The 23530-nt window shown below is 37.2% G+C and overlaps 1 protein-coding gene across 3 annotated transcripts; it reads left to right on the top strand.

Moving 5' to 3' along the window:
* The first annotated feature begins 1955 nt into the window (after positions 1 to 1955).
* LOC118814917 (C-type lectin domain family 10 member A-like) lies at positions 1956 to 15650 on the top strand. 3 transcript variants are annotated; one of them, XM_036580802.1, is made up of 16 exons: positions 1956 to 2112; positions 3041 to 3127; positions 3613 to 3720; positions 4762 to 4866; positions 6261 to 6356; positions 7225 to 7332; positions 7687 to 7752; positions 9387 to 9467; positions 9753 to 9818; positions 10562 to 10642; positions 10919 to 10984; positions 11503 to 11583; positions 11793 to 11858; positions 12004 to 12149; positions 14387 to 14496; positions 15058 to 15650. In XM_036580802.1, exons 1-16 carry the CDS (start codon positions 2043 to 2045, stop codon positions 15197 to 15199), a joined length of 1479 nt encoding a protein of 492 aa, XP_036436695.1. In that variant the 5' UTR covers positions 1956 to 2042; the 3' UTR covers positions 15200 to 15650. The 3 variants fall into 3 exon arrangements, with proteins under 3 accessions (XP_036436695.1, XP_036436697.1, XP_036436696.1); XM_036580804.1 differs by lacking the exons at positions 10919 to 10984; positions 11503 to 11583; XM_036580803.1 differs by lacking the exons at positions 11503 to 11583; positions 11793 to 11858.
* The last annotated feature ends 7880 nt before the right edge of the window (positions 15651 to 23530 follow it).

The following is a 23530-nucleotide window of genomic DNA, read 5'->3' as shown; positions in this document are numbered from 1 at the left end:
CGTCTCCTCATTATTCACCACCATCACTGTAATATTTCATCATCAACATTAACACACGAAGGTGATCAGAGGGGCGGTGGAGATCGAGTCTGCAGCGTCTGAGATCTTTAAAACGCAGAGTTAGAAAAGAAAATCATCTCACAGTGAAAGCAGCGTTTTACAGTAGGAATAAATGGAGCTCATTATGCTGGTAGTGAACTATGCTGCTGACTCAGCTGCCTAAAAACCATAGAAACGGACCTTAAACAGAAGTGAGGACCCTGTTGGGGTTCATCCTAAAGTTAGGACAGGATTTAGGAGGTTTAGTCTAGTTAGGATGTTTGTGTGATGCTGTTTTCTTACCTGGAGTTCATGATGAGATTATGAAGTTAGGAACTGATATTCTGTAACAGCTGCTGAACTAAACTCAGTCTGTACTGAAGTCGTCATAGAGACTAAACAGGTCAGATTTCAGAGTTAAGAACTTTCTGTAATATGGCTCCTGGCTTTTTGTCCAACATCAGTGTCTGACCTCACAAATGCTCTTTTGACTGAATGGGCACAAATCCCCACAGACTCTTACTGAAAGGCTTCCCTGAAGAGTGTAGGCTATAATGCAACTCCACATTAATGTTTTACTGCTATAATTACACTTGCAGATGTTTCATTTCTTAAAGGCTTTTATAATTTTGGGATCTTTCAAAGCAAAAGAGGAGAGAAATCCAAAATAAGCCCACACACACACACACAGTTAGGCTTTTACAGTTCAGTGATTTGGTGTTGCTAAGTTTCACTATGGTCTGTAAAATGTAATATGCAGTCACACAAAGTGGTAAATGATGAATCATTTCAGAGAAGACTTCTGATACGCTGAGTCAGTTTATTTATATTCTGCATGCCTGTAACACGCAAGGCTGCTGACCACAGCCAAGCTGGACATGATGATCCAGTCTAAAAGAGGGACTGAATGCAAGGACCCTGAATGCAAACAGCAACATCTGAGTGACAGTGGAGGGTGTAGGAAACTGCAGCTCTTCAACCACAGACTTAATTAATTAGTTATTCATCTTATTATTTAATAACTACTGTGAGTTAGTCAGTAACTGTAATGGGTTAGTTAGTAAGCACTAAGATTTATTGCACTTCTACTATAAATTATTCAGTATTTACTATGAATTATTCAGTGTCTACTATGGATTATTCATTATATACTATGAATTATTCAGCATCCGCAATGAATTATTCAGTATCCAATATGAATCATTGAGTATCTACTCTGAATTAACCAGTATCTGTTATGAATTATTTATTATCTATTATGAATTATTTAGTCAGTATCACAGTTTTATTGAAAACAAAGAAAAAAGAATGAGAGAATTTTTCTTCATCCTCCAGGATGTTTGGATGCTGCAAAGTCCTGCTGAATGTGTGATCTGTGGAACGTTCTAGATATGTTAAAGGGGTGAATGTGTTTAGGTAACTCAATGGACTGAATGTTGAGGGCCTAAAATGTACATTTTTCATAACCTGTAATAGAGAACTGATGAAATAGGTGACATCTCAAACACGAGATATGAAATGAATTCATGTAGTAAAGCAAAAATAATAAGAATAAAAATACGAGTTTTGGAGGTGAAGTGTAGTTAGTGTTATAGTGCACTAGCACTGTTTTGTAAGTGCACACAGGTCAGTATGAAGGACTTTATAACTTTAACTGTCTTAAATATGTTTTAGCTTTACTTTCCCTTCATATTTGTAAATGTAATATCAGTGGGACATTAATGGCCCTTAATGGACCCTTAATCAGTTAAAGGAAACAAAAACATGTGGGTCACCCTTCGTCCAGCAGAGAGGATACAGTTAGCCGCGTCACTCACAGCATGTCAATGACTACGTGTCATGTTACTGACAATACACTTACACAACGTACACAACTTCTCAGGAAAACAGAAGAGAAAGTGCAACTGACTCACAGACCTTCAACCTTCAGCTCCAAAACTGCTGCACTTTCTCCTCATCCAGCAGATACCAAACTGACCAGATGAGCTTCACTCCACGGTTCCATGATGGATGAAGATACAGTAGGATTCAGCATGATGGACATGAATGCAGGATACAGCAAATCACGGAAAGGTTTGAGAATCAGCTTTATTTTTAATTTTAAACATTTTTATTGTAATGTAATTTGTGGTATTGCACTTTTGTTTATTGTGTTATGCATTTAAAATGCTAACAGTATCATTTACTGCAAGTTTAAAACAAGCTAATGTGTTTAATTTTTTACTCAAATAATTTAAGTTGTCAGAGAAGAAATGTAGCTAAATTTCAACTTTGTAGCAAATGTTGCTTACAAATAATAACTTTTGATCCCAAAGTTATTTTTTAAGTAGTACTTTACTTTAGAACTAACAATGTACGTTAAAATCAATTTGTAAAATTAACTTGAAATTAATTAATTTGTTAATTTATTAAGAAAAAGGAATTCCAGGGATTGAGGCAGTCAGATTCCCAACTTTATTTTTGATGCAAATTCAACATTTAAAGTACATTACAGCAACTATAAAATTGCATGTCCTGTTGTTTTTCAAATTGCTAATGTGAACTTTTGCAGAGAACACACTTAAATATTCACTATTTCTTTTCTATTTTTGAACAATGTCTATTTATTTGCTGACATTTTTGAAAAAAGGTAAAACATAAAATTTGGCATGTGGCCAAACTTCCATACATGCCGCATTTGACGTTATGTAAAAATCAGCAAATAAATAGCAACTGTGACAAAATGTGTAGAGGTTTGCTTCCTGCAGAGGACATGAGCAATTAAAAAAATCAGTAAATCATACAATTTGAGCTCAAAACTTTGTATAAGGCTGTAGATTTTTGTGCAAAATGTATGAATAATTTTTAAATTGCACACTTCCTGAGATAAATGTAATTTTCATGGATTATGCAAAATTTCAAAGCAATATTAAACCTCATCTTTTCTAGAGAGCAGGAAGAAAACTGAGAATATATTTTATATGTTAACCGTTTTTTTTGTTGTTTATTTTGTTTTGTGCAGATCGTTTCCACGGCAAGCTCAGTTTCATCCTTTTGGTATCCGGAGTGTTGGTCATCTCTGTCCTGTTTGTTATGAGTTTTGTCATATGTGAGTGTTTTAACTTTACAGTTATGACAATTTTTAAAAAAATTCAGATTGGCTTTAACTCCTGGACTGTATTAAATACATGTATGTGAAGTTCCAAATCCAAATTTTGGTCCAAAATCACAGCTCTTTCTTTATATGATTGAAACCAGCAGCTACTCTTTACTGTGTGAAAATTTAAACAGAAATGCTCCACAATTACTGTGAATAAAATCTCACCCCTGGGGCCTGATTAAGATGAATACATCTTCATTTCTCTATTTAGTTTCTGAAAGCGTTTTTAAGTGGGGCTAAACTGCTGTAGGCTGAATAGGTGGGGCTAAACAGCTGTAGGCGGAATGGGCGGGGCTAAACTGCTGTATGCTGGATGGGCGGGGCTACACTGCCATGGACTGTGAACAATTCTGACTCAGTAACTTTCTCTAGAACAGAATTCCCTTTCATATGTTTACATAAACTATATATTATTTTCTTTTAAATTTCTCCAGTTGACTATCAGGAGAGGAAGTTTGCAGAGTTGGAACGCTCCATGATGAGCCACAATTCTTCACTTAACGCGATTAATTCTGAACTGAAAGGCAAACTGGAAGACACAGGTGAGCGCTCGGAGCTTCAGCACCTTTTCTATCTCACATTACTGTACACAGCGAAACTTTAATTCAACTTTATTTGATTGAAATCTTCATAAAGCTCAGCTGCACGTTAGTTGTAAAAGTTGTAAAGTGTCAACTGTTGCCACATCTCAACATCTTGAAACAAACCAATCAAAATGCCAATGATGCATCATGTGATCACATTAAACAACATACTTTTAAACCAGTAATATAACCAGATCAATAGAAGAGAGAATGAAACAGTAGATGGTTTATTGATCCACCATTTATTTATTTTTAGCCTGCTGTTATCATGATTTATGTAGCTAGAATAAAGTTCTCCTCTCATGAAGCACAGATTCATTTGGGATCCAAACTATGAAAATCATTACAGAAGAGACGACAGAGATGATCTGTGATGAACATGTTGTGATTCTAGGACAGGATGAGTGATACATCAAATAGGCTGTAACTACAATGGTTACTTAAACGTTTATTTTCAAAGGATAACAACAGATAAAGCAATGTAAACATAAGAAGTCTACATGGATAGATACATGAGAAATATACAGATATAGAAAAAAACAATAATGACAGCTGGACAAACATATGAAGATGATAAAAATGCAGCCGGTATGTAAATGACACCATTATAGCAAGAACGATACTGTATCGAAATTATGAGCTGCTCATTTGGCTAACTAGTGGAGTAACTAAATGCATTTCACACAACTTAGTTTTGTCAAACTGCAGCGCAATTATGTTGCATGCAACTCACAACATGCAACAAGTTTCATGAAAGTTTCACCATGTAAATCCAGACTTAAATAAAACGCCAAAGCTCCAAAGTGAGAGGAGATAAAGCAGAACATGAGCTGAACGAGTACAATAAAATGAAGTTAAACCAAAAAAAGAGAATTAAGAACTAAATGTTAATGACTGAAATGGAACTGAGGAAAGATTAGGTTCAATTTATGGCATAAAACACAGTTTGACTGGTATATCAAAGTAACCCACTCTGTGGACGACTGCTGTTACCTTCAGGACCCCAAATGAAGATGTTGTCCGATGTTCAGACTTCAGTAAACAACCTGGGTTCCTTACTCGGTTCCCTTTCTTCCAAACTGGAGACCAAACAGCAGGACGCAGGTGAGACTTCTAATCAAAGACAAACATTGAAATGTTAACATTATAAAAACAGAACGTTTTATTGTTAATTCATTTTTGTTTGATCTGAAGGTGATTTTAGTGCATTGTTTTTATTGACTGTGTTCCTCTACTGTATACATCATTCATCCAGTTACATTTGTTATTCAACAACAACAACAACAACAATAATAATAATAATAATAACTATTTGTATAGCATGATTTATATTTAAATACAGCACAAAGTCCTTTACAGCACAAAATAATAAAATAATTAAACAATAAGTGCAATTACATGCACTCAATAATCCGATCACAATCGGATTTCTGCAATCATCTGATTGTTCAAATGGTCATGTAAACACCATACTCCAATCTAGAAATCAGATTAAGAGATCTGTTGAAGAGGCTGGATTTTAGCTCAGTAATCAGATTTCTGAGTGCATGTAAACTCTTACTCTGATTTCTATCAGATTTCTCATCCCATCCATCCAATCTAACACTCTGTAAATACACATACCTTCTGCTTTCCATAATGAAGTTCTGCACCACATCTCCTCCCTGCTCCTCAGTGCTATGTCAGTCCCACCACAGCTACAAGGGGGTCCGGCCTTCTAGATCCAGGCAGAAGCCACCCAGAACTCCAGCCCAAGTTCTCAGCGTTCTCTCTCCCTCAGTCTTCCCTCATACTACAAAATAATACATTCTATACTGCAAAATCATAATTCTAATAATTCTGAATTGCACTAATAACTCAAACTGAACTGAATCCTGGTGAAATTCAAGATTTCCTAAAGACTGTAAGCAGTGTGAAGTAAGAGATATACTGCCTTATACGGTAGAATTAGAGTTTTGAGTGCCTAATACTTACAACTCTTACTTTCTTTTTCCTCCTTCTGCAGCGCCCCCTAGTGGCTATTCCACCGACAGAGTGGAAATTGGCTCTGATGTTTTTAATTAATATAATCAAATAAAATACGTAAAATATGTATGTTATCAGATGAGCTGCTAGTGAGCAACGAGGGGCTAAAGCGGAGGGATGAAAACCCCTGCTGTGAAAAACTATTCACACCTATCCACAAAGACAACCGTGCTGAGACAAAACAGACAACTGCAGTTTTCTTCATATGAAACAAACCTGCACAACTGACACAACAAACACACAGCATTTAAACACAATAAACACACTTTTAGAAATGTGGACAACGAAGATGAAAATCCAGGTCCCTTTGGAGATCATACACATTTCTAAATATGTTTCAACAGCGTTATGGAAGAGAATTCCTAATGCAAAAGCTGAAGGAGCTCCAGAACATGTGGAACTATTTTATAGCTCATGTGAAAGATATTTAAATAAAAACATTGTTAGTAAATCTTAATATGTGACGTTTTCAGCCGGCCAGCAGGACGGTCAGTGCAGAGAGCTGAAGAGCTTCGTGGAACATCTGAATACCTCTTTATCAGAGCTGGCAGCCAAACTACAGGATACTGGTAAACAACATTCATGTATCTGATAAATCAATTAAATAGCTTGTATATAGTTATATGGCTGTTATATGCAGAATAAACAGCTTACAGTTACTGTACTTATAACACTTTCATGTGCTGTTTGAGATTATGAGGCAGATGTTTTGTACCATAACAAACCGTATTTCGCTGTTAAAAAGTGAGTCACCATTTACTGTACAGGTGTGATGAACTTTTGTTGTTAATAATAAGATCAAAGGGTTGGCCTTTTGCGCCTTTACATACACATTTTAAAGCAGTTTCCTTCTTAAAGCACAAAAATTACAGTGAGCCACCAAGACTGATAGTAAATACTAACTGTGAACTGTCTGACAGTCACCTGTCCAATAACACAGAGGCCTGTTTCACCTGTTGTTTTTTTCCCCATTCTGAGTTTGACTTCTCAAAACAAAAAAGAATTGTTATAATATAATAATGGCTCATTATACATTTTTGAAGAGCAATAATTCTCTATTTTGACCTAATAAATCATTATTTTTATACAGTAAATCAGAATTTCAAGAAAATGTCATTATTTTGAGATGAAAATTCAAACTGTGGACAGAAACAACTACAAAACCAACAACACATATTTGTCCTACTTGGCAGAAACAGACTTTCATGCAAATAGGACCAAACAGGGGCTGATACCGCGCTGGAAAATTACAAAGTTGACCCTTTAATTTGCATAAAAGTTCATAGTAGATAATCCACTAAACTGGCCGCCCACACTGGCTACACTATCTGAAATCAGTGCGTCTTTTAGTAAATCTGCCTCCTGTGTGTCGTAACCTGATTCTCATTTTGCTATTTCTGATTATTTGAGGTTTTTTTTTTACTTTTTCTTGTGCAGTCATGCGGCAGGATGTGAAACTGAGTGAAATTGGGGATTCCCTGACTGCTGTGAATTCATTATTGGCATCTTTTGAATCAAAGCAGCAGAAACGAACACAGGACTCTGGTGAGATACAGACTGTCTGATTTACTTTCATATTTGAACAACGTGACGTTCACGCGATCTTTAGCCATTTCCTTGATTAAATGCTTCAATCTTCATTATCAGGGATGTAACGCTAAACACGTTTTTTGTTTTTCAACAGTTAAAATTGCTCTAATTTTATACACCACTGTTTTGATTTGAGTAGCAGGCATATACATAGCTTAAGCCCCACCCACTTTACTTTGAAAGGCTGCACCCAGATGCTTTGATCATTCACAGTGATTTCCACAAAGGACAGTATATAAGCAGCGCTCTGAAGAACATCCTGGTATCTTTATTTCTCTAATATAACATATTTATTATTTTCCCCCGCAGATCAGAGAGTCATGGCAGCTCTGAGCGAAATGAAAGCTAAACTAGAGAGCAACAGTAAAGCAGCAGGTAAGAAGCTCACGCTACCTACCTAGCTAATGTTAACACAAAGGGGAATTCTATATAATTCAGTGTGTGAAAACTAATCAGAGAGATTCAGAGTGGTTTGGTGTGAAATGGCTCAGATGTCTTTACTGTGGTGGTGATAGGAACCAGGGGTCACCATGACTACAACACAAATATAGACATTTTATTTACTATCCAGAACCACCAGTGAACCTACACGAGTCTTCTGAGTTTATATGGAATGTTGATGATGGAAAATAGTGGAAAATCTGTAATAATAAGTTTTCTTTGGGGACTATTTTGCCTCACAGCGCCCTGCATGTATCCCTCCACCATGAATGGAGTTTAAGTTCTCAAAACTATCATAAAACAGTGTCTCAGTCATCAGGCAGTGAATTCATAACCATTTCATGTAGTAACTTTCTGTGAGGGAGCTTTTAGAGGTGGACGTCTGGTTCCTGTCACCACCACTGTGAACAGTTCTGACTCAGTAAGTTTATCTAGAACAGAGCATTTCACACCAAACCACTCTGAACTGCTCTGCTTACATCTTAACCATCTAATTATGCACAGAGTTGCCCTCTAAGAAACTCTTTACAAATTGATTATTCTAAAAATAACAGCCAACATATCACCGTAGTTTACATTCTGGTGGATGTAGAGATTTTGTATCAGTTCTTCTTAGAGTCATTAGAGTACAGTGCAGTCAGTGACCTGGTGCTTCATAGGAAAAATTATTTGGATTCTACAGAAAAAAACAGGAACTTTTCAGGAAAGATCACTGCAAGAATGAATTTTCTCAGTTACTTCCAGTGATAGTGCCAAATTCTGCTGATACAGTACAAACTACGGAAAAGCACCACTCAGTGGTCAGCTGCTACTTATTAAATTAGGGAAGTAATACATTTTCACTTTCACCTTATTAGGAACACCCATACATGTACTCATTCATGCAATGATCTAATCAGCCAATCATGTGGCAGCAGTGCAGCACATAAAATCATACAGGTACAGACCAGCAGCTTCAGGTAATGTTCACATCAATCATCAGAATGGGGAAAAATGTGATCTCAGTAGTTTTGAGTGTAACATGGTTGTTGGGTCCAGACAGCCTGGTTTGATTATTTGTATAACTGACGATCTCCTGGGATTTTCACACTCAGCATCTCTAGAGTTACTCAGAATAGAGCAATAAAGAAAAAAACATCTATGTAAGTTAGACAGTCTATGTAAGTTTTGTTGCTGACCATGTTCATCCCTTCATGGCCACGATTTACCATCCTCTAATGGCAACTTCCAGCATGACGATGCAACATGTCAAAAAGTAAAAGTCTCAAACTGGTTTCATGAACATGGCAGTGAGTTCAGTGTTCTTCAGTGGCCTTCACAGCCACCAGATCTGAATCCAATATCCTTTGAGATGCAGTAGAACAAGAGAGTCACTTTCAGCTGAAAAATCTGCAGGAATTGCATGATTCAATCATGTCAACATGAGTGTAATTGAAATGATGAAATGATCTTCTGAAGCCAGTCATTTTGTTGAACATACAAGTCCAGGAGATAAACAGAAGGATGTATCAATTATTTATTTTTTTAATGAAACCTTTTGCATCTCTGTACACCGTCTCTTGCCCAAGAATCTCAGAACAGGACGCTGATTGAGGTGGTGAAATTGTCTTCTTCTGTAGCGTCTCTGTCCTCTAAGCTACAGAGCACAGGTGAGGAAACAACATCCATCCTCCTTGTTCATTTATTGTATGTTAATATTTCAATATGGGGAAAGGCTCCTGCACTATTTCAATATTATATTAAAGATTCTTTTGTAAATAATTGTCAGATTGTGAAGAAAACTATACATGGCAATACTTGTGTAGGAATGACACAGTTTGGGCTCTTGGAGAATCATTATCATTTTTATTATTATTATTATTATTATTATTATTATTATTACTATTATTATTGTTCAGTTCAGTTGGAAAGTTTATTCTTCTACTCCTCCTCAGATCAGAGAGTGATGGCTGCGCTGAGTGACATGAAGACCAAACTGGAGAGCAGCAGTAAAACAGCAGGTTTGAAGATCTATATAATGTTCATATGATCCACACAGTCATTCTGACAGACTGTAATACACTACATGAAGTGTAGGGGGCGATATGGCTTCTACTGTTTGATTTAAAAAGCTCTATAATGTTCATATGATCCACACAGTCACTCTGACAGACTGTAATACACTACAGGAAGTGTAGGGGGCGATATGGCTTCTACTGTTTGATTTAAAAAGCTCTATAATGTTCATATGATCCACACAGTCACTCTGACAGACTGTAATACACTACAGGAAGTGTAGGGGGCGATATGGCTTCTACTGTTTCATTTAAAAAGCTCTATAATGTTCATATGATCCACACAGTCACTCTGACAGACTGTAATACACTACAGGAAGTGTAGGGGGCGATATGGCTTCTACTGTTTCATTTAAAAAGCTCTATAATGTTCATATGATCCACACAGTCATTCTGACAGACTGTAATACACTACAGGAAGTGTAGGGGGCGATATGGCTTCTACTGTTTGATTTAAAAAGCTCTATAATGTTCATATGATCCACACAGTCACTCTGACAGACTGTAATACAAAGTATCTATCTTATACATCTTTTTAGTTTTTATTTTCCACCACATTTTCCTTGTTTTTCAACAAATAATCTGAAGTAGGTTTGTTGAACACACAGGACCAGGGGATAAAACGAAGGATTTTTATAGTCTTTATTAATTTTATTAATAATAAATTTTTACATTTTGTCTTGCCCAAGAATCTCAGAACAGGACGTTGATTGAGGTGGTGAAATTGTCTTCTTCTGTAGCGTCTCTGTCCTCTAAGCTACAGAGCACAGGTGAGGAAACAACATCCATCCTCCTTGTTCATTTATTGTATGTTAACATTTCAATATGGGGAAAGGCTCCTGCACTATTTCAATATTATATTAAAGATTCTTTTGTAAATAATTGTCAGATTGTGAAGAAAACTATACATGGCAATACTTTAAGTGTAGGAATGACACAGTTTGGGCTCTTGGAGAATCATTATTAATATTATTATAATAATAATAATCATTATCATTATTATTGTTCACTTCGGTTAGAATGTTTGTTCTTCTTCTCCTCCTCAGATCAGAGAGTGATGGCTACTCTGAGTGATATGAAGACCAAACTGGACAGCAGCAGTAAAACAGCAGGTTTGAAGATCTATATAATGTTCATATGATCCACACAGTCACTCTCACAGACTGTAATACACTACAGGAAGTGTAGGGGGCGATATGGCTTCTACTGTTTCATTTAAAAAGCCTCTACAATGTTCATATGATCCACACAGTCACTCTGACAGACTGTAATACAGTACAGGAAGTGTAGGGGGCGATATGGCTTCTACTGTTTCATTTAAAAAGCCTCTATAACATTCATATGATCCACACAGTCACTCTGACAGACTGTAATACACTACAGGAAGTGTAGGGGGCGATATGGCTTCTACTGTTTCATTTAAAAAGCCTCTACAATGTTCATATGATCCACACAGTCACTCTGACAGACTGTAATACACTACAGGAAGTGTAGGGGGCGATATGACTTCTACTGTTGTATTTAAAAAGTGCTCTATAATGTTCATATAATCCAGAACCAGTGAAGGATTTCGATAATAATTATAAATATTAATATTAATAATAACATTTTACATTTTGTCTTTCCCAAGAGTCTCAGAGCAGGACGTTGACCGAGGTGGTGAAATTGTCGTCTTCTGTAGAGTCTCTGTCCTCTAAGCTGCAGAGCACAGGTGAGGAAAAACATTCATCTTCTTCTTCTTTTTATTTGATGTTTGAATATTAAAATACAGATTCTGCTTGTCAGGTGGCCATGCTTTGAGTGCAAGACAGTTTCGTTTCTTGGGGAATCGATTATTATCTGGCTGTTTTTAATATCATTACAATAATAATAATAATAATAATAGAGTCTGGTCAGATTGTTTCTTCTCCTCCTCCTCAGATCAGAGAGTGATGGCTGCTCTCAGTGAAATGAAGGCTAAACTGGAGAGCGGCAGTAAAACAGCAGGTATGAAGATCCATCTCCATCCCTGTATTAATGTTCATCGTTCATATTAAATCAGGAAATGTGGGTTTCTGAGTGGCTTAGCTTTATCATTTCTCATTAGGATTAAATTGGTAAAACACGACTCTCTCTGAATTTCTCTATTAAGGAGGATCGACTTGTAAGCCTGGATGGACTCTTTATGGCTCCAAGTGTTACTTTTTCTCTGATGACAAACTGAACTGGCACCAGGCACGAGATTACTGCAGGTCCCAGAATGCCTTGCTGCTCAAACTGGAAGCTAAAGATGAACGGGTGAGGAACACATGCACATTCTTTTCATATTGTCACTGTCCAAAAAACATGTATCTCCAAAACGGTAACTTTACAGGAGAGGACAGAAACTTTTACTTTTAACGTCAGTAAGAAGTTCTATTCCAAAAGGTTATAGAGCATATCTATCAATCTCTTCATCATGAAATTTTCACACAGTGTTAAAGACAGCTGGCAGGTACAAATGATAAAGAATAATAAAAATCAGCAAAAAATGGAGATACGTGTTTTTTATTTGGACAGCGATCACGTTCAGTCTGTCTCTGTATTACTGCTGTCACTATGAGCTGAAAACTTTCTACCTCTGCATTTTTTCATTATGTGTTTCATTTGTTATTATTAATATACATATATATATATATGAATAAATAAAATAAATAAAGGGGTCATTTAATGAGGCAACAGGCTTCTGAAGATGTGCATCATTCTATAGTTGGTGTGAAGTAGGGGTGGGGGAAAATATGTGCTCAATATGTGCTGATGTACTAGTATAGGATAAAAAAACCTTGTATAATATTAACAAAAACACAGAGTTACTTTGCTCTACTTTAACCTTTAACTCAGCTATAGCTGCCTTTCTCACATCTCTGACAGGAAACTTTTCCACAAAAGTAAAATTACTTCTTGTAAAATGTCTCGCAGACTTTTTACGAGGCTGAAGTCGCTTCTGTTCCGCCATCTTCTTGTTTGAACTTTTCCATTCCATCTTAAATGGTGCTTGAAGCGCCAGAATGTAACTGCAGCACCATTTAAGGTGGAATGGAAAAATTCAAACAAGAAGCTGCAGAATGAGAAACTGACTTCAGCGTCGCAACTTTTTAGTGTTTGACCCGTTTCTGATGGCAGATTAAACGTATCAGGAAACCAGCTGGAATGATTATAAATGCAAATAAGTCCATTCATCCCCAAATTTTGATGTTCATCTTAAATCTTTGTGTTTTTCTTGTCGTTAGCTACTAGCAAGGCAAAAATGTTGTCTGTGTTGCTGTGTGACCTGCAGGCTGCACCCAACCTTCAGGGTTACATGGTGGAAAATTAGCAGCATTTAAGACCATTTAGTGTTAAACTGTGCTGAATGATAAGCAGAGCTTTATTTTACTGTAAAGGAGGATTGTTTTATTTTTGCCTAATAATCAAACCGGGCAGTAAAAGAGCCGCATGTTGCCAACCCCTGAGCTTGGTTAGCGTATGGAACCACTTTGGCTTCTATGAGGTTGAAGGGAAAAATGACCTGGACAAGAGCCACACTATATGCAAGTTGGGTCACAGTAAACCAAAATATTTTAGAAACACGAGGAACATGAGAAACCATATTACACGTTTCCACCTGTTTTCCACCGGGTTGTAGTTGCTGCCAACCAGAGGACCATCAAGCAAGCGATGTCAGAGCTTTCACCCAACTTGGAAGCGAATTACAAACTCTATCGCAACTTTTATCGACAAGAATTTGCGTCCGTACTCAGGCGTTGAGAACCAGGGCTTTCGTGCTGTGTTGCACACTTTGGAGCCGAGATACAGCGACACAGTGATCACCCCCCCTGCCCCCCCACCTCTACAATGAGACCAACACCGAAGTTATAGAATCACTGAAGAAAACGGGTAGGACAGCTGGAACATGATGCATGGACATCCATCACCACAGGATCTTATTTCACTGTAACAGCACATTTTATCACAGATGAGTTGGAGGTAGTGCCTCCAAATAAGAGCAGTGAATGAGAGCCTTCCAGTTGACTTGCCTCATCGCTTCCATTTGATTTATTAATAAAAGATATTGGAAATAAATTCATTATAGACTATTACAAATACTTTTGGGAAAAAAAGAAATCCTGTATAGAAAAAAGATGCATCGATAATTGTTTTTTATCGCATCGTGAATCATAATCAAATCGGATCATGAGGTGCCTAGAGACTCCCACCACATTAGGAACTCTGGGTCTAAGCTGGTTACAGAAACTTAGTAACAGTCATTGTTGAGGCACAACCAGGGCACACTGGTGACATCATGCCCCTCCAAACTCTACACTATTTTGAACCTGCTTGTGTGGCAGCACCAAGCCTGGGTGTGTTACTCTTTGTCCTCCTTTTCTAACATGACTGTTCAGTCAGGATTTAAACCTTTCTTTGTGCTGTTCTGGTGGGATGAAAATAAGGCTGAACTGAATTTATTTCCATGGCTGTGTCTCAAAATCTTGTTCCTGCTCTCATTCTTTCTCCAGGCGTTTGTCACTGCCAGGACTACGTCGGATTTCTACTGGGTTGGTCTCACAGATGAAAACACAGGGCAGTGGAGATGGGACGATGGAACGCCTTACGTCATGAATAAAGAGTGAGTAAATTTTTTGCAAAGAACTTTCCAAATGATGCAGTGTTTAGATTACACTGCAAAAATGGGGTCTTGTCAAGTAAAATTATCTTAAATATTGTCAATAAATCTAATATTTCTCCTGTTGAGATTATTGTAAGCTTAATTTAAGATTATTTTCCTTATTTCTAGACATTTTTTACTTGTTATGGGTAATTTTATTAAGTAAAATTATCTCACTATATTTTAAGAAACATGCTTGAAACTAGCAAAATGATTTGCCAGTATAGTGAGATCATTTTAAATTACCTAATATAAGTAAATAATGTCTAGAAAAAGGTAAATACTAAGTGTTTACTAAGCTAAACTGTGCACTCTGTATTTTTGTGACACACCCACAAACAGGCCAGCGGTGCCTGCTCCTGTAAAGTTACTGTTTTGGACATTTTGGAGAGATTTTGTTCGACAGTGAAGATACATAACTTGTATAACATTTTATCATTCTATAGCTTCAGGGTATAAAAGGCTTGATGATGTGTGTACAGTTACTGGTCTAAAAGTGTGACTGTTTTGTGACCGTTGCAGTGAGTGGGAACCCGGACAGCCGGACAACTGGAAGGATCACGGTCTGGGAGAGGAAGGAGAAGACTGTGGACATATAAAGATGTCCGGGAAGTTTAATGACGCCCACTGCTCTATTAAAATGCAGTACATCTGCAAGGCGTAGATCACACTGCATGAAAATGACTGATATGTTGGATATTCATGAGAAAATCCATGTTAGCAAAATTCATTTTAGCGATTTGGTGCTTTTATTAACAAAACTAAATTCTGCTGTTTTTCATTTGCTTTTTAAATGCATAAAATACTGGATTTTTCTTTTGATTTGAAGTTGATTGATTCTTTTATTGCTACACACCTATACAACCCTGTCGTCAGTGCGAAACACAATAGTCATTAAGCGATACACAACAGCACATTCACACAGTCAGTGATGGACATTAACAAAGTAGATGTACTTCATTGCTGCACTTAAACCCTTTTTTCAAGTATCTGTACTTTTATAAGGTATATTTCTTTAGATACGAAGGACAACATGGACCTCACTCACTCACTCGCTCACTCACTCGTAATTAACAAGTGTATCCACAAGGGGGAGCTACTAGCACTCTGGTAACTTGTATACAGAACAGAAAAAAAACAAAAATATTTCAAATGTGGTAATACTGGTACCCACTGGTGCTTCACGCCAGTGACACAGGGACACAGTGTGTCCTTGTTAAAGTACATTTCTTTAAAAGTGCCCCACCTTTGTACACTTTCTCTGAAATACTGTGAAATGAAAAATTTTTGACGCACTTTCAGTCGTATCTTAGCAGCTGTACATTGGCCTGGGCAACTCTGACAAGTTTTTATGAATAAAGGAAGTGATGTATTGTTGTGTGCAATATTTTTAATCAGAGAGCCGAGATCTCAGGATTTTGGGTGGAGAGAAAAAGAGAAGAAATGTTGGATGTGTTGGAAATGTTGGATCATTAGAAAATAATAGAATCCATTTCTTTAGATACTTAAGTATGTTCAAAAGCGAGTATATTTGAGTTTTAACACAAACATATAAACAGAGCACATATATATTTATACTGTGTGGAGAAGAACATTTCTACTCTTACTGAAGCAGTGAATTTGTGTGCTTTGACCATCACTGCATACGATACACAAGAAACAAGACACAATATAGGAAGACCTACGGGTGGGCAATATGGCAAAAATATTATATCATGATACACCATATTAAAATACTATAATAATAATAATAATAATAATAATAATAAATCTATAGCTGATTTGTATTCAATGTTTTACAAACTGCACTGAAACATGTATTTAGTCAGTCCTCTTCAGAGCAACATTGTCTAACAATTTATCTTTCAGTGAAACAATGCAAAGCAACATTTAAATTTGGATGAAATTGTTTTACATCAGTTTAAACCTCAGAAACACCTCAGATCAACTTCTGTGCTGCTTCACTGTTTACAGTGTTGTTTAGGCGATCAACCAAAGAATAACATTAAACATAACTACACAGCAAATAACTCTACACACTTCATAGACTTCCCTGAAACAGTGTATCTACATCCCTGAGAACAGTTGTTAGTGTTTGTGGGTGACTCTGATTAACAGTGTATTCCTGTTATAACACTAGTGCTGATGTTCCGATGGACTGAATGAGTGTTGAGATGTTTCTGCAGTGTTTTTACAGGTGTAGAGCATTCTGCACGTTTCTGCAGAGAGGGGTGTGAGGAGGACCTGATAAAAGCTTATTTTTGATTATATTATATAGTTTTGATTATAGATAAAAACTATAAATAAAGAACATGGTGAGGTCGAATAACAATCAGCTATTACAAGAATTATAACTGATATATGATATGAATGTGTCAAGTTTATCACTACAAAGATTACTTTAATTATACATGACTGTACAATCATTCCTCTCACAGAGATCCTCAGAGGTTACTGTGCTGTTTTGTGCTGTTCAACACTGAACAAAAGAGGGCAGTAAAGAGTCTGGAAGCTTTAATACTGAACACACTGTAGGGAACTGCTGCTGCGGTGAGTAACAGCAGGCCGTCTGTCTGATACACAGAATGAGAGTGAAGGGAAACATTGTTTATTAATCTTTTATATTGTTGGTATATATGAGTGATTTTCAGTGGTGGACAGTAACGAAGTAAATGTAATTCGTTTCTGTACTTAAGTAGTTTTTTCTGTATCTGTACTGAAGTTTTTCCATTTTGGGCGACTTTTTACTTTCACTCCACCACATTTCAAAGTCAAATATCTCACTTTTTACTGCACTACATTATGAGAAATCTGTCGCTCCTTTTGGTTTATGTGTGTATAAAAACGCAACATGTCAAAACGAAAGAAGCGCAAAGGAAGAACACCAATCAGGGCACAGCGGTCACTTTGTTTAGAGCTTGTTTTGACCTGTTGGTCATACCGACCCAGTGCAGCACACGGTTCAACATCAGTGCAGCAGCATAAAATTTTGGGAGAGTCTATTCAACATAAATGATGAACTAACCTAACTTTGTGTAAACAGACCACAATATAGAAATATGTACTCATATGCAGTTGTGACTGACGTGTCTTTATTCTGAATTTATACAAACACATTTCATTTTATAGTAAATTAGTTTTGGCTGGTTTATGTTTATGAACAGAGACCTACAGATGCAGTTTAGTAAAGGAAACTCATTTGTGAATCTGAGTTTAAAGCATGTTTTTAATAAACTTATTTTAACTTGTAACTAAGTTGTAAATAAATCTTAAACTGAAACTTTGCTTGTTTGTAAAAAGTGATTTCAGAGCCACTCAGTTCTACCTGATGGAAACTGTTTGCCTTCAGTGTTTTGTGCTGATGATCATTTTAATAGACATCAGCGTCACTAATTAATGACTCTATTAAAGACCGGTTTACCAAGAGAGACACTGGAGTATTTTCACCTAAAATGAGTTAATGAAGCGAGTCTTGTTACAGAAATGATAATAGGACATCAGAGCCATAATTAATCTTTTAGTACTTTCACTTTCATACTTAAGTACATTTGAAGGCAAATACTTTTATACTTTTCCTCAAGTGGAGGTCTAAAGGGAGGAACTTCTACTTTTACTGCAGAAATATTTTACCTTGGGTGTCTCTACTTTAACTCAGGTACATGGTTTGTGTACTTCGTCCACCACTGGTGATTTTATGGCTCTGTCAGAAGTTAATTAGCTAACGTTAAATAAATTCCATTTTATCAGGCACTACTAAAATACAGTGCACACTACACTGTTAGAAATAAAGGTTCTGTTCAGGTACATTTTTCCCTCATCAAGGTACAAACAGTGTAAATGTTCCCTCAAAGCTCCAACAGTGGTTTTAAGGTCTGATTGTGAACCTTAAATAAGTTTCTCCAGGTGAAAAGTTTGTATTTGTACCTTTTCATAACCGAATGTTTTAAACAGAACAGTAAAATAAAAGCCTGGAGACGAGACGGGGTGTGTGGAGTCAGTACAGCTTAGAACATATCATTTCAGTGGATTATGGTTCAGTTATGTTCCCTGACTGAAGGTACTGAGATGGACCCTTGAGGGTTCCACCCCAGTGACAGGAGGGGAACTGACCCAGAGACAGTTTAGTACCTTTATTTCTGAGAGTGTTTTGACTAGAATTTAACAGAAAAATCAGCATTTATGTCTTTATTTTGTTTTGCACACATTCAGCCACTGATAAACTGGGAAACACTTTGCATTTGCTGAACTGATCTTAGTGATCACTGATTGAATGAGGTGATTGATTAAACTGTGTTTAGTTTGAAATAAAAGCTGAAATTGAGATCTTGTAAAATTGTAATATTTTAAACATTCTCAACAACTGTAAATAACACGATTATGTTTAAAAATCAATTGATAAGTCAAACTGAGGCTGTTACCCTGACAGTGCGGCACAAATAAACATCAGGAAAAGGTGAAATATTTACAATCCTTATAAGCGAATTTTCACACCAAATGTGTACACACTGCGTGCAAGAGCTGCAGTTATGTAAACTCCACTTTGCTGCCACGTCTGTTTCTCCAAAACGGCAGAAGATAAAAGTTCCATCAGTGAGGAACTCAGTTTATACTCTCACACTGACTTACAGTCAGAGAATCTTTAAACAGATATTAATATGAAATGAGAAGAACTATCAATATGAGATAACAATAATGAGATAATATTTTACAAATGTAAGGCACTAATTTGATACAATAAGATATAGAGTTTAAAATATGAGTTATTAATTCCAAATAATGAAATATGCTGAATTAATGAGATACTGGAAACTGATTATGAAGCTCTTTGAAACATAACAACATTTTTTGGGCAATTCAGGGCTCGTTTAGAAAGAAAGAAGACGTGTAATCAAAATTCACTGATTATTTAATTTACTCACATTAATTCACATTAAAAACAGGGTCATTAACCTTAGTTAGTTATCATCATATATAAAATACACACACACACACACACACACACACACACACACACACACACAAATATCTATATAAACTAAAGATATAAACTAAAATAATCCTTTACAAATTAACAATATAAACATTATAAATAAAAAGCAACTACACTATAAGGATATTTTACATGTGTTACACAGAATATTGCATATGGAGTATTGATTATATTGAACATGTTTATGGTGATGAATTCACAGTTCATTTCTGCAGGTGTGTGAGGTCTACTGGGGGTGGGGGGTTCTACTGGGAGCAGTGCTGGTTGTACAGTCTAACAGCAGCAGGAAGGCAGGACCCTCACACACTTGGGGTGAAGCAGCCTGTGGAATCTGCTCTGGTCACAGTTTCTCCACTCGTTTCTTTGACCAAAACTGAGAAACAGTCGATGTAAAACGAAATGTCTCTAATATCACTGGTGATGTCTGTGACTGTGGAGAGAGCATCTGATGCGTGGGGCTCAGGATCTGATCAAAGTGTCTGATGTGAAGGTTACGGATGGTGAGGGTGTTTATATTAGTGTTTACATTGTTTCTAATTATCTCATTCATAGAAAATAGAAAATCTCCTTCCTGAGAAGAAGCTGCAGAGCAGCAGGATGGAGATGTCTGAGGAGGACGTGTACCAGTCACTCCATCAGACTCCTTCAGTGAAGAACCCAAACTCAACCCACAGTGAGAACCCACAGAACCTTCAATACAGCAGAGGATGAACATTAAAATCAGTCTCACTGTCACGAATGAGCTGCTGGACGTTTTCTCTGTCCATCTCTAACAGAGCCAGTGAGGGGCAGCAGGTTAATGATGGTGCTGTTGGTCTTCAACACTCTGTTATTGATCGTTATCCTGATCATGATCGGCCTCATCAGTGAGTCTGGTGTTTTTAATAGAGGCTGTGTTCATGAACTGACAGATTCATAGTTCAGATTCAGAATGATTTAAAGGAGGATGTAAATGTACATATAAACAAATGTAGTAATTTTCCACCAAAAAATTAGATTTTTTTGTAATGTTGCAGCTGCAAAATACCAAAAAAGCGCTGGAGTGGACAAACATCAGGACAGCTTCAGAGCAGGTTTGAATATTCTGATGATATTTTGTCAGATCTTTGAAAATGCATTAAATTTAATGTGAGAATCGCCTCTTTTCCTTTGGAAAAATCAAGATGAAGAGAGAAGACCGGGAGCAAAAATGTTACATTTCTGGCTTGAAGCTTCAGCAATGGAAGAAGAAAAGCTGTCAGCAAATCCACTCACTTTCTTTTAGTTCTGAAAATTACTCATAGCTAACTTGTGTTCAAATTAGTTTATGTTGCAGCTTTTTCTAAAATCTAAACATTTTATCCCCATTTCCTCTTATTTATTTGCCATAATGAGATTACTAAGCTGCCCTGCTAGTTATAACACAAAACCTGGACAAAGCTTTTATCTTAAATGAGACATGCTGGATTGGCCTCCCGGGCACAGTTATAGAATGGTTTAAATCATATTTAGGTAATAGGCAGTTCATGGTTTCAATGGGAATCGTTCACATCATTTCTTGTTGGAGTCCCTCAAGGGTCAGTTTTAGGGCCTTTGCTTTTCTCTGTGTACATGCTACCTCTAGGTGATGTCATTAGGAAACATAACATAAATTTTCATAGCTATGCTGACGACACCCAGTTATACATTTCCATTCCTTCTGATGATCAAGACTTTGTAGACAGACTGACCAGCCGTGTGTCAGATATTTCTCAGTAAATGTGGCAAAATTTTCTACAATTAAATCAGGAAAAACACTGAAATACTTTGCACGTTGGTACAATAACTCAGAGAAAGCTGCTTCATGAGAAACTTTGTGCTTTAGCTTCATATACCAAACCTGAAGTACTAAACCTGGGTGTGATCTTAGACTCTGAGCTCTGTTTTATCTGCATGTAAACAGTCACTAAAGTAGCTTTCTGTCATCTGAGAAATATCAATAAAGTTCAGCCTTTTCTCTCAGAGCGACGCAGAGAAACCTGTTCATGCATTTGTTAGAAGCAGAGTTGATCACTGTAATGATCTTCTTACTGGACTTCCTAAGAAAACAATACGTCCTTTACAAGTCGTACAAATACAGCATCCTAACAACAACAAACAGAGAGATCAGATACTTCTACTTTTTAGTTACTGCATCCACTGTGGGAAAAAAAACTGTAAACAGTGGCGAAACAAAAAATGCGGTCTGTGGCGGAATGAGCGGAGCCCACAGAATCCACATTCTGCTGAAATATATTATGGTGCCATCTGAACAAACCCTTTGATGTAGCCTTTGATGTTTCACTATTGTAGCATAAAATGTAGTTTAATTTTGTTTGTTTTTCCCTCCTTCCACTGGAGAAGCATGTATGAACAGCAGTGGGTTTAGCGGGGGATGATGATTGGTTTGTGACACCCTAAATGACGCCCTGATCAAGGCTATTCTACATTACACTCAAAGATGTCTGCACTATAATACTTGAAAAAATAATTGAAAAAATAATTATTTTTTTCAAAGGGCCGGATGAGAAAAAGGAGGCGTGGCTTCTCTATGAAGGTTCATTCTACTTCATCTGGCAGGCAAAGGGGAACTGCACTGAAGCAGTGAAGTTCTGCGGAGCAAGAGGACCCAACATCAGACTCGCTGTTCTCACACCGAGGAACCAGGTAGAAGATCACTGTAACACTGATTGATGAGGCTGTCAGGGCTGAAACATCATAGACTTTGTTGCTCAGCCTTGCCTCACTGTCTGTACTGACTCATAAGTCAGTGCCTTACACTCTCAGAAGTAAAGTTTCTGTCACTGGGGTGGAACCCTCAAGGGTCCATCTCAGTACCTTCAGTCAGGGAACATAACTGAACCATAATCCACTGAATGATATGTTCTAAGCTGTACTGACTCCACACACCCCGTCTCGTCTCCAGGCTTTTATTTTACTGTTCTGTTTAAAACAGCAGCAAAATACACTTTCAGAACAGAACAGCATGGAGTACTTTAACACTGCGCTTCTATTTTTGAATGCATTCAGTAGCAGTAATGCTAACCATTCAGCACTCTGTAGCTGTAATGCTAACTAATGAGTACTCAGTAGCAGTAATGCTAACCATTCAGCACTCAGCAGCTGTAATGCTAACCATTCAGCACTCAGTAGAAGTAATGCTAACCAATCAGCACTCAGCAGCAGTAATGCTAACCATTCAGCACTCAGCAGCAGTAATGCTAACCATTCAGCACTCAGCAGCTGTAATGCTAACCATTCAGCACTCAGCAGCTGTAATGCTAACCATTCAGCACTCAGTAGCAGTAATGCTAACCAATCAGCACTCAGCAGCAGTAATGCTAACCATTCAGCACTCAGCAGCTGTAATGCTAACCATTCAGCACTCAGTAGCAGTAATGCTAACCAATCAGCACTCAGCAGCAGTAATGCTAACCATTCAGCACTCAGCAGCTGTAATGCTAACCATTCAGCACTCAGTAGCAGTAATGCTAACCAATCAGCACTCAGCAGCAGTAATGCTAACCATTCAGCACTCAGACGCTGTAATGCTAACCATTCAGCACTCAGTAGCAGTAATGCTAACCAATCAGCACTCAGCAGCAGTAATGCTAACCAATCAGCACTCAGTAGCAGTAATGCTAACCAATCAGCACTCAGTAGAAGTAATGCCAACCAATCAGCTCTAAGTAGCAGTGATGCTAACCAATCAGCACTCAGCAGCAGTAATGCTAACCATTCAGCACTCAGCAGCTGTAATGCTAACCATTCAGCACTCAGTAGCAGTAATGCTAACCAGTCAGCACTCAGCAGCAGTAATGCTAACCAATCAGCACTCAGTAGCAGTAATGCTAACCAATCAGCACTCAGTAGAAGTAATGCCAACCAATCAGCTCTAAGTAGCAACAATGCTAACCAATCAGTACTCAGTAGCAGTAATGTTGACCAATTAGCAGTTAGTAGCAGTCAGCACTCAGTTATGTTAGTGTTCTGTTGCCCCAAACCTGT

Source organism: Colossoma macropomum, unplaced genomic scaffold (assembly GCF_904425465.1).
Source record: "Colossoma macropomum unplaced genomic scaffold, Colossoma_macropomum, whole genome shotgun sequence".
Taxonomy (NCBI): Eukaryota; Metazoa; Chordata; class Actinopteri; order Characiformes; family Serrasalmidae; genus Colossoma; species Colossoma macropomum.
This window is presented reverse-complemented; position numbering and strand designations above follow the sequence as displayed.